The 12,324-nt window shown below is 43.8% G+C and overlaps 1 protein-coding gene across 4 annotated transcripts in view; it reads left to right on the forward strand.

Annotated features, from left to right (window-relative positions):
• The window catches only part of LOC146185894 (nephrin-like), a 710,707-nt gene that overhangs the window by 589,134 nt on the left and 109,249 nt on the right, over window positions 1-12,324 (forward strand). For all 4 annotated transcript variants that reach the window (XM_084606825.1, XM_084606824.1, XM_084606827.1 and 1 more), the window contains 2 exons: window positions 6,596-6,931; window positions 10,156-10,272. In XM_084606825.1, the coding sequence (XP_084462951.1) occupies window positions 6,596-6,931; window positions 10,156-10,272 (453 nt within the window). The remainder of the gene's footprint in view (window positions 1-6,595; window positions 6,932-10,155; window positions 10,273-12,324) is intronic.

Consider the following 12,324-nt stretch of genomic DNA (forward strand, 5'->3'; position numbering starts at 1 on the left):
GTTTGATGAGTGGAACCTACGTGCATACGCTCAGTTCGCTCTTCGAGTAGCTAGGTCAGTGAATTCGTGGATCTGTGTCAAGCGATTTTTTTTTCTGATCACATATACAGCTGTCTTTATCATCATCATCATCAGCCTGATTATACCCACTGCAGGGCGAAGGCCTCTCCCATATTTCTCCACTTAACCCGGTTCTGTGCAAGCTGCATCCACTTGACCCCTGCGAACTTCTTAATCTCATCCGCCCACCTAACTTTCTGCCACCCCCTGCTATGCTTTCCTTCCCTTGGAATCCAGTTTGTTACCCTCAGCGACCATTGGTTATCCTCTCTTCGCACTACATGTCATGCCCATGTCCATTTCTTCTTCTTAATTTCTACTAGAATGTCGGTAACTTGAGTTATTTCTCTGGCCCACTCTGCACGCTTTCTATCTCTTAATGTTGCCCCTACCATTTTTCGTTCCATAGCCCTCTGGGTTGTTCTCAACTTAAGTAGAATTCTCATGGTTAGCCTCCACGTTTCAGCCCCATAGGTGAGTGCAGGCAAGATGCAACTGTTGTATAATTTCCTCTTGAGCGATACCGGTAAGCTGCTAGTCATAATCTGCGAGTGCTTGCCAAATGCGCTCCATCCCAATCTTATTCTTCTTGTTATTTCCTTTTCATGGTCCGGATCTGCGGTTACTACCTGTCCTAAGTAGACATATTCGTCCACTAATTCCAGTATTTCGCTACCTAATGCAAACTGCTGTTCCTTCCCGAGGCTGTTGAACATTACCTTAGTCTTCTGCATATTGATTTTCAAGCCTACCTTTTTACTTTTCCTGTCTAGGTCATCAATCATTATTTGTAGTTCATCCCCCGAGTTGCTTAGCAAGGCAATGTCATCAGCAAATCGCAGATTACTGCGGTATTCTCCATCTACCCTTATCCCTAACTGCTCCCATTCCAAGTGTCTGAATACTTCCTCTAAACAAGCCGTGAATAGTACTGGAGAGATTGTGTCTCCTTGCCTAACACCTTTCTTTATAGGATTTTTGTTACTTTCTTTATGCAGAACTATGGTTGCTGTGCAGCCACTATATATATCTTCCAGCACTTTCACGTACGGCTCGTCTACCCCCTGATTTCGCAATGCCTGCATCACCGCCGCGGTTTCAACTGAGTCAAATGCTTTTTCGTAATCAATGAATGCTATGTATAAGGGCAGGTTATATTCCGAGCATTTTTCTATCACCTGATTGATGGTATGGATATGATCGATACTAGAGTACCGTTTCCGAAACCCTGCTCGATTCTTTGCTTGATTGCAGTCTAAGGTTGTCCTGATTCTATTAGCGATTACCTTAGTAAATACCTTATACGTAACAGACAGTAGGCTGATTGGTCTGTAATTTTTAAGGTCCTTAGAGTCCCCTTTCTTGTGAATGAGGATAGTGTTTGCATTCTTCCATGGTTCCGGTACCGTCGATGACACCAGGCATTGTGTATACAGGGTGGCCAGTTTTTCTAGCACGATATCCCCCCCCGTCCTTCAGCAAATCTGTAGTTATCTGATCCTCTCCAGCTGATTTCCCCATTTTCATAGTTTCTAGTGCTTTCTTGACCTCGTCCTTCGTCACTGGTGGAACGTCTTACTGTTTTTCCCTACCGCCAATCTCACTACGGGCCTGACTACTTTGGCTACTGTAGAGATCTGTATAGAACTCCTCGGCTACTTTGACTATCTTTTCCATATTAGTGATGACGTTGCCCGCTTTGTCCCTTATCGCATACATCTGGTTTTTGCCTATGCCCAATTTCTTCTTTACCGCTTTAAGGCTTCCCCCGTTCTTTACAGCATGCTCAATTTTCTCCATGTCATACTTCCTTATATCGGCCACCTTGCGCTTATTGATTAGCTTTGATATCTCGGCCAATTCCATCTGGTCTGTTGGATTGGAAGCTTTCATACTCTGGCGTTTCTAATCAAATATTTCGTCTCCTTAGACAGCTTACCGGTATCCTCTCTAACTATCCTACCGCCTACTTCTACCGCGCACTCAGTAATGATATCTCTGAAATTATTGTTCCTTGCTTCTAGGGTAATGTCGCCATTCTCGGTTAGAGCTGAATACCTATTCTGTAGCGAGACTCTGAACTCTTCTGCCTTCCCCCTCACCGCTAATTCGTTTATGGGTTTCTTTCTTACTAATCTGTTGCGTTCCTTCTTCAGATTTAGGCTAATTCGGGACCTCACCATCCTGTGGTCACTGCATCGCACTTTCCCGATTACCTCTACATCTTGCATAATGGCGGGGGTTGAATACATTATGAAGTCGATTTCATTTTTAGTCTCTCCGTTAGGACTTTTCCATGTCCATTTCTGGTTATTTCGTTTGCTGAAGAAGGTATTCATGATTCGTAAGTTATTGCGCTCTGCAAACTCAACTAGTAACTCCCCCCTGCTATTCCTAGAACCAATGCCATAGTTACCTACTGCCTTGTCTCCTGCCTGTTTTTTCCCTACCTTGGCATTAAGTCGCCCATTAGTACAGTATACTGCGTCTTTACTTTTCTCATTGCCGATTCTACATCTTCATAGAAGCTTTCAACTGCCTGGTCATCATTACTACATGTAGGTGCATAGGCCTGTACAACCTTCAGTTTATACCGCTTATTAAGCCTAATTACGATGCCTGCAACCCTCTCATTAATACCATAGAATTCATCTATATTACCCGCTATATACTTATTGACGAGGAAACCTACTCCTAGCTGTCGCCTCTCTGGTAAACCTCGATAACACAGCACATGCCCATCCTTCAGTACAGTATATGCCTCATTCGGCCTCCTAACCTCACTAAGCCCTAGGACATCCCATTTCCCTCTAGTTCCTCTAACAGCACTGCTAAACTAGCTTCACTAGCTAGGGTTCTAGCATTAAACGTTGCCAGGGTCAGTTTCCAATAGCAGCCTGTCCAGCGGAGCCAGGCTTTCTTAGCACCCCCTGCTGCGTCACAGGTCTGACCGCCGCCGTGGTCAGTTGTTCCGCAGCCGCTTTTTTTTTTCATTTTTTTTTTCATCCGGTGGAGAATTGCGCGGCACGGGGATTTGAACCCCGGTCCTATTGCATGCCAGGCGGATGTTCTGCCGCTACGCCACCGCTGTCTTTATAACAGATCATTATTTTCATTCCTGGGTTTGAAGTCGTTTGGCAGTCTAGATTGTTCTTTCCGTTCTGGGAAAAAAAATGAAAACAAAAATATATTAATCTTGCTTCACTGAGTTGATAAGTATCTAAGGTCAAGACTCCCTTCCAGATTTCCTCGCCATCTGGGAACTCTATATCACAGACTTCGCCTCAACTGTGCGTTTATAAACCGTTTTCGATATCTTTTCGGTAAAATGAACAGTCCACACAGTGACAACTGCAGAGTGATATACACTGTTGAACATATCTTGTTTGAGTGCCCCCAATATCCTGACGAGCTGGTTTAATATGAACATTACATGGAGAGTCTCTCCCCAGCGCCTTTAACACTGGACATTGTTTTAGGTTCATTAGCCTGCCCTCGGCAACATAGACAAGCAATAACTTTGTTTGTGTATTTAAAACACATTTGGACATCTTGACAAGCTATAATCTCACCTTCCATGTCACCTTCATGCACTTTTCACTTCACTTTATAACTTCAATGTACCACTTCATGGTTTAACATTACTAGACGATATACCTTAGTGCGCATTTAATGGCCGCATTATATCTCCCCCTACTGTTATTTCTTTTTTTTTCTACCACAATTCTTTCGTTCCGTCTATCTCTCCCCAGTTTCCTGTCCTATGCAGAGCAGCATGTCAGTGAATTTTCAACGCCGGCTAAATTCCAAGTTCTTTATTAGTCTCCCCCCCCCCCCCCCTCTCCCCTTCCCCGCCTCTCTTTCTCTCTCTCTCTGTTTCTCTCTCTACGAAAACAAAACGAACATTGCACTTCTGGGTGTAGTGGTGGACGATAGTTTAGGTCTAATTCGCCCTCTCCGAAATTCCCTAGCCAGTTTTGTCCCGAAAGTATTCCCGGTACTATTCCAAATACCACATACTACAGCAGAGGCACAAACCAGTTTGCCAAAAAGAATAGATTCCTTGTTTCTTTTCTTGCCTTTTCAGTTGTCTTGGCAAAGCAGAACAGGCGTTGTGAGTGGCACAAAAGACCTGACATTGAGCTCAGGGACAACGTGGCATTTAGCAAACTATTAGTTATGACATTGTAATTTAGGCATATGCTTCTTGTTCTCTCTCGTTCGCTTATCCCAACCAATTGTCGCGAAGCGACCGCCGACGAATAAGTGAGTAAAATCAAGCGCAGGCCATTTCGTTGTCCTGCTCTTCTATTTTTATGCGTCTCGTTCTTTTGCGTTCATAGGTAGGTAAAGTAACGTCATATCGCATGATCAATCCGTCGATATTAGTGTCTTCACAAGTGAAAATTTGCTTTCATGGTTTTCTCTTTAGAACTCTGGGCGCCCCATTTGATTGGTGTACCAGAGCACGGGAATTCATATTTTGGAATTCGCTGTACCAGAACCAGGAAGCGACCAAAATTCGTGAGGTCATATCGCTGTCGTTCGCTAAACAACCAATATATATCAGCACTGCAAATCAAATTTATGATTTCAGACTTCATAGCTCTTCTTCTACCCGTGAATTATTCGCCTGAAATGAACCGTAAAATGATTGAAATTTCCTCGCGTGTGATATTTGAGCGCTTCTTCGATACGGTACAAGTTTTCTGAAAGATTCTAAATGAGCTGCAGTGAGTCACAAACAGCACATTTGATTGTACAACAAATGTAATGAACAAATCGCACTCTCCAATGGAGGCTTCGAAATTGATGCGACGGCTTACTGGTACAAAAAAAAAAAGGCAAAGTATTTTAGCTTGTGGGGATGTCCAGCCAGATTTCAAATTTATAATATGTACATTTACAACTTCAAGGTGTCACAAGGCCTGTTTATGCACGAAAACCCTATTTTAGATATGGTCGCTGTATGGCAATATTTCCTCTCACTTTGCAAGCAAGTAGAACCTACTATACACAAAGCAAAACTTGCGAGATGCTTCCCGCGACCGTACGGTAGTTAGCGTTTTTAGGATATGAATATTGTGCGGCGTACAGTAAGAAATGTTTTATGACAGCGTTGGAAATCTTAGCCTTTCAATCCTTAGGTATATGATTTGATCGCATCGGCTTTGTGGCTTCATAGAGTCAACTCTGACCACGTGAACTGCGTCTTATGTTATAGTGAACACGATAGCTTTGAAACTTGCTTGATCGCAACAGGTCATCAACAAACCTCTTTTCCACCGCTCACTTCGCGGTTTCATTCGGCTCCAGGATTAGCATAAAAACTCCGGTCTATATTTTTTATATGTCTCATTGCTAATGTCTGCAAATTTTCTTTCCAAGGAGACATTATTTACTGTATCGTTCCATATGTCACATTCATGTCGTGATAGACAGCGTAGGCGTAAATACTCAGTCGTAAAATGTCAGTATCCCTAGAAATAAACGGGGAAAAAAAAAGATGCTGCAAATGCGTCTATTTGGCGAACAATTTTTTGTGGCAATTTTCAGTTTTAGTTTGGTTTACCTGCATCACTTATTTAACATCTTATTTTCACCTTCTAGTTGCAGCAACACTTAATTACCTGTATTGCGCCTCGTCCAAACTCAAGCATTTTTTTTGTTTACTTTTGTCGCATATATTGGCACGCACTGGTTTAATCGCACATGCAGAAAAAATGAAGGCTTTGGTACTTTGATGTACAAAATGCAATCTTAAAGGGCAACATCAGGCATTTTGAGTTCATAAGACTGTCTTGTTTTCCGCTACAAAAATAGTTTTTCAAGATATCATGTAGAAGGCTTTTAAAAGAGCAAGAACAGGGAACCCGAAACCGAAAGTAGGTTTCCGCCAGCTCTGTGGTGCCGCTACCGACTAAAGCATGACGCCCCGGATATAATAAAAACTCCTATCGTTGATTATCTAAACTGGAAACTCTAAGTTGCAGCTGATATCTCTATTGGTCTTAAATGACGGAAAGAAAACTCAAACACTGCTCTTGTAGAAACCAAAGAGCATATAAAAGTAGCCGCGCTTACTGTGAAGTCAAACACTTAAGGTTGCCCTTAAGAATCTCCTAGACTGACGCCACGAAATAGGAAATTTTAAATTCATTTGTGCTGAAAAAATATTGACCCGCTGCGAAATTTTGGCACAAATTATCAGAAAACTGACGAGAATGTATAATGAAAGTAAATTCCGAAAAAAAAAACGACAACGCCGGAGTTGCCCATTAAATATTTGCACGCCACTGGGGCTATTAGGAGCCTACTTTCATTGTATTGTATGCAGTGTCGTTGCAGATTTTCAGGAGCTGTTACCGTTCCGTAACAATTATTTGAGGCTACCGATCCTATTTGCGGCTCCCAGCCTTCTGTCCGTATGTAGTCAGAGTGCATGCCTGGCTAATTGGCAATTATATCGCACTCAATCCAGTCTGCTTCGTGGCCTTAACGCCTCCCCGTCGTCTTTCTCTCCTTCCCTTTGCAGAGTACCCGGAGCGGAGTGCCCTGGTGGGCGGCTCGGCATCACTGCCGTGTAACATCACGCCGCCCACTCTGGACGATGCCGTTGCGCTGGTGCTGTGGTACCGGGGGGATTCCGGGACGCCCATCTTCAGCCTGGATGCGCGCAACTCTCCGCCGGACACCGAGCGTACCTTCGTCGACGATTCACTCGGCTCCCGCGCTTTCTTCAACCGATCGGGTGCCATGGCAACGCTGCAGCTCCAGCCCGTACGCGACGTGGACGACGGGGAGTACCGTTGTCGCGTCGACTACAAGCGCTCACGCACCCAAAACAGGATCGTGCGGCTCAACGTCATCGGTAAGTCGCCGCCCCGAGGCCGTAGCTTTAAGTTGCCTGTAAGCGGCACTGACAAGAACCTGATGAGAGTTTTGTTTTTTATAAAAAATCAACTCTATAGTTGTTCCTGGGTACGTTCGTGTTTATCAGGCATCGAAAACTATATTTATTGGTTAAAATAAAAAAGAACTGCATTAGAAATTTTCCACCATTGGATTCGAATGCTAGTGAGGTCTGCACCGAAAAGACTCCGCGATTGCTGTCGTGAAGTAAATGCAGATATCTCTTAACCTCTGGCATTTCCGAAAAAGAAAAATAATTAGAAGGTCTCTCATATGTCTCATAGGAGGATAATGGCGAAAGCCTACCCTTCCTCTCCCATCATTTGCCCCTCGTCGTTTGCCTCTTATCGGCGTTCGTTGCAGTGCTACCTAGAATTATAATTGATTTACAGGAAAGGATAGGCGCAGTATCTATCACACTTTCTCCGGGAAGTGGGTTTCGACGGTACAACATCGCTCCTGTCGCATAGCGTTCCTTGGCGCGCGTTCAAGTGCGGCGTTGCAGATGGCAGGAACGCTAGACAGGAACTAATCTCGTAGAATCTCCCGGAATATGACAGATCTCGCTCATAACTCTCGCGCACGGGTTTCGTTTTATGAGTCTCGAAAAACTTTCGCCTTGTCTCCCTCTTCCTTTTCTTTCTTCTCCATTTTCTCTTCTGTCTGCACGAGGCAGCGGAGGTGGCTCAGCTACAGAGCCAGTATCAGGCCCGTGCATTTTCTTTTCCTTCTTTCTACAGCCACAACAACAACAACAACAAAAAGTGTGCTGGCGTACCACAGTATCTTTGCAGAATGGGACGTCAGTCGTTGCGGCTAAGTTTCTATTTTTCTCTTTTGCATTTTCTAGCTTATTATACCTCTCTTTTCATTGAATCGTTTGAAATGACGTCCTTCTGTTTAAAATACATCGATGCATTGACACGAATCTGCTTCAAATTGTCCTTAATGTCAATTTTAACTGTCTAGAGCTGCTTATACGATCCGATCCTTATTGAGACAATGGGCTTAGATTGAAATTAGGGTAACAAAATGTGTGTACACTTGCTGTGCAAGATATATTCAAGAACAATTTGTCATCTCTCCCCCAGGACCAGTGCAGTCAAGGCCAAATATATTGTACCCAAAAATTTATTTTCGCCCTTTTCTAGGACCAATGATACCTACCCTTAAATTTGTATACAAAACAGCTATGTGAAACTTGTTCGACATATATCGAACAACCCATCACGCCTCTGCAAGGTGTGTATCTCCAAACGACGCCTTTCGATTCCTATTCGCTGGGCTCCCTGGCAGGGCTACCTGGCTGTGGGCACCAGCTGGCGTTGTGAGTGCTGTGAAACTCTACGTAACGGGGTTACTGCAGAGTGTGCTTGAAGCTCACCTCCGTTCATCGGCACTCACTAACCACGTCCCATAACTGTCATGCGGTGAAGCCAATATATTAAGCAAGGTCTAAAGGCGTGTCCGGTTCCACTGCCGAAGCCGCTTCGACAACAAACTATATCGATTTTAAGGCGAACGTCTTTCTAGGCTCATGAAACGAAATCCCGTGCGCTAGATTTGTGCGCGAGAGTTCTACCTAAAAGCTGTGCGCGAAATTTCGGTTGATGTGTTCTCCTTGTCTAGCATTCCTGCCATTCCTGCCATCATAAATAAATAGTCTGGACAAATGTATAGATAATAAAAAATCGGTTGATTTATGTTTGTTCTTATTTGTAAAAGTAATATTATTCTATGTACCACTGCAGTGCCTCTGTAGGGTGTGTCGGCCTCGTCAAGCCTTTCCACTGGCTTTTTGCTGGCGCACCCAACATCCTCAAGATGGTAAATTAACATTATTCTTATTCTTATTCTTATCTTCAAACCCACACTTTATGCTCGCCTTGGAATTCCACGCGACAGGAGCGATTGTGTACCGTTCAAACACACCTGCCGAAGAAAGTGTGACAGATGCGGTGTCTTTCCTTTCTTATAAACCAATTATAATTATATGTAGCACTGCAACGAACGCCGATAAGAAGCAAGCGATGAGAGGCAAATTATAGAAGAGGAAGGGTAGGCTTACGCCATTCTTCTCCTAAGAGACATCTAAGAGACCCTGTATTTTTTTTCTCTCTCTTTTAGCGCACTGGTAACCCGCCTATATACTTTATAATTGGCAGTTGCTAGTTCCGAATCACTTTTCCGCTCTGGGTTTGATTCCAAGCAGGCTGTACACCTAGCGCTGCCAGCACAGCTCCCGGCGGTACGTTGCTGAAAGAGAGTGTCAGTAGCATGGTTTGGTTTGGTTTGTGGGGTTTAACGTCCCAAAGCAACTCAGGCTATGAGAGACGCCGTAGTGGAGGACTCCGGAAATTTCGACCACCTGGGGTTCTTTAACGTGCACTGACATCGCACAGCACACGGACGCCTTGCTTTTCGCCTCCACCCAAAAGCTGCCGCCGAGGCCGGGATTCGATCCCGCGCCCTTGGGAACAGTAGTCGAGCGTCGTAACCACTGCGCCACCCCGGCGGGGTGTCAGTAGCATGGGTGCAGTGGGATTTTGGTTCTGGGTCTCATGCAAGCTTACCTATTCGGAGTATTTATTTATTGAATTCACAGTGTATAAGCTATTTGGCGGTTCTTTTGTTATGATATATGTGCAGGTTCATCAGTACTATCTTTTTTGCGGCTCTTCGCATAATGTGGCGCTTCTGTGGATCCCAAAAATAGGCTGCACCTGTTTCTGTTCCAGCAAACGAATGTCACTATGTAGATTCTAAAACTTTTGCGGGATTTTTTTACCGCAGTGAGCTTTTAAGGGAGGACCCTGCGAGCTGAAAACAAAGGGACGTGGGTTATGTCATATTAAAGATACCGGTGCAAAAATTTGACAGTGTTTTCCGCTCAGTCGTATGCCGCTCAAGATTTCGTTGCGTCATGAACCATAAAATCATAAAAAATCATGCAGTGTGCACTGATTCGTATGACAAAATGGCTTTTATTTGCCTCGTTCACTTGCCGGAATGCATCTGTCACGCAGTAATAAATGCGTCAAAGGAATAACAGGGTGGTGATGAAGGCATTAGCAAAGAGCATAATAGCATGACTATTAAGTGTACAAAGTTTATATTTATGTACTAAGTAACCGCAAACATTTTTCGAACACTTCACGGTTTGCATATTCTTATCCTTTACAGTGCCTCCAACTGAAGTTGTGATAACAAATCGGACCGGTGAACCTCTACGAAACCGACCAATCATCGGACCATTCAACGAGGGCTCGGCGTTGACGCTAGTTTGCAAAGCTCTCGGGGGTGAGTACGGTTCTGTCTAGTTTGAAGCAGTCATATCTTGATGCACGGTAGCACGTAAAAACTAAAAAAAAATCAATTCATACAAACTCGAAAGAAAAGTTATTTATAAAAGAGAAAGCGTTCGATAGACATATGTGCAAATACCAGCGCCACCTGCGATACGGTGGCTTCACAAGCAGGCAAAACATTTTGGAAAGCAGAACGTGCTTCAATCATTAACAGGTGTTTTAGGGGTTGGTTTGGGATTGGAGGCTTGTATCGCTCCTGCCACTAGAGCATCTGTTGCCCTTTTTCAGTATTTGCTGGCGGGGAGGTCTGCCTCGTCTCTCCACACTATTTTCTCACATTCTTCGCACCTCCAACTTTTCATTGCCTTTTAAGTCACTATCTTCATTCATCTCTCCCGAAGCGCCACAACATATTTGACACCTTCGGTTTGCATGTACTTTTTCAATGCGTATTGATTTTCTGAAAGCACCAGTTATATTTCGCGTGTTTGCTGCTTATTTCATGCTATCGGATCATTGCATAGGTTTCGCATTGCAATCAGCGATGTATGCTAATAAAAATGAGACGCTTTCTTCCATACTTTTATATTTCGTTGCGTTTCGGCTTCCACATTTCGCCTTACGCAAAATAAACGTAAGATTTCACCCACCGGTCGTATTGTAGCACTCTCTTCACTTCCTACCGGTGCGCCCCTCTACACAAGTTGCCAATTTGTATCTCGCATCTCTAAAATAAAGGAAATGTCAGAAATACTGGCTAAGATCACGCCGTTCTTGAATTTGAAACCGTTTGATCCATGAGAGAAGTAGGGAAGAACTAATATCGCCATAGTGAGCACACATTGAACCTATTCTCGGTAGAGAGGTTCAACAATACAGGGAAATAATGGTCCGAATTACAGCGATGTTTTTATTGCCCGTTGATTAATCACTTTAAGAAGAAGTAGAAGCTGGATGCTGAAGCGATACCAAAACTATTGATCGATAGCGAAACTAGGGAGGTTTCGCTAAATTTAACGAGCATAATCAAAATAAATGGCTCTCCAAGCAACAAACTAGTGTCACCTCTTCACAAACGGGATCCTGTGTTCCCCTCCCATCTTCTTCTTTTCTATCATCTCTCTCGTGAGTTTCCAGTCTTTTCCTTTCTTGGTGGTTTTTTCCTTCTTCCAGACTGTGAGAGCTAGCCTTACGTGGTTAAGCACCCTGGGGATTGCCGCATTCAGTTGTAGTCACGTTGTACAGCTGGCGGGAGCAGGGCTTTTCTCCAAGATCCTGCACCATCTCCTTGTTGGAATAAGTAATGGATGGTCTATAAACAGTGAAAGTTTTGACCGTGACTGTATATTGAGTATAAATTGGTCAGAAGTTATTAATTTGGCTCGAGCCACATGTTTTTGCCTTTATCAACACGAACGCACTAAAGCAAATGGTGTTATAAAATTTCGAAAATGGAAAGGCAGGAAGGAATCGTATAGGTACTTTACACCAGTATGCTGTCCATACTATGGGCGCTAGTCCATACTATGGGCGCTAGTCCATAAGCTTCCATTTGAAATTCAAATTCAAAGTCATTTTATTTTTCTTGTGTGCAAAACAAAAAGCCGGATCCATCTCCTCCTGTGGAATTCTCACTGTTGCTGATTGACAAAACCACGCCCTAGGAAGCGACTAGATCATTGACCTTACACCAGCATTCACTGCGTGACCCAGTGGTTAATGGTGGTTAGCAGATGATAACTGGTGATTGGCTATCGCCGACGGTGAGACCAGCTATCTTGTTATATCTGAGACTGTGCTCTCTGCTTTCCTATGATGCTGCCGTCTTGAAGGCGTGCGGCCAAATGAAATAAAAATAAAAGCTTCTGGAATACGGAACTATGTATCCCTGCTGAATGAACCAAACATTTAATAAAGACAGAATATTTTATCCAAACGACACCAACTGAGCGCCTTTCAGTCCGTGGCCTACCATGCAGTCTTCTCGCTCTCCAAAGGTAAGGAATGAGTGAGGATTAATTAGCTATTACAATGAACTTGACGA

The sequence above is a fragment of the Amblyomma maculatum genome, chromosome 6 (assembly GCF_055883805.1).
Source record: "Amblyomma maculatum isolate TAMU_Amacu chromosome 6, ASM5588380v1, whole genome shotgun sequence".
Lineage (NCBI taxonomy): Eukaryota > Metazoa > Arthropoda > Arachnida > Ixodida > Ixodidae > Amblyomma > Amblyomma maculatum.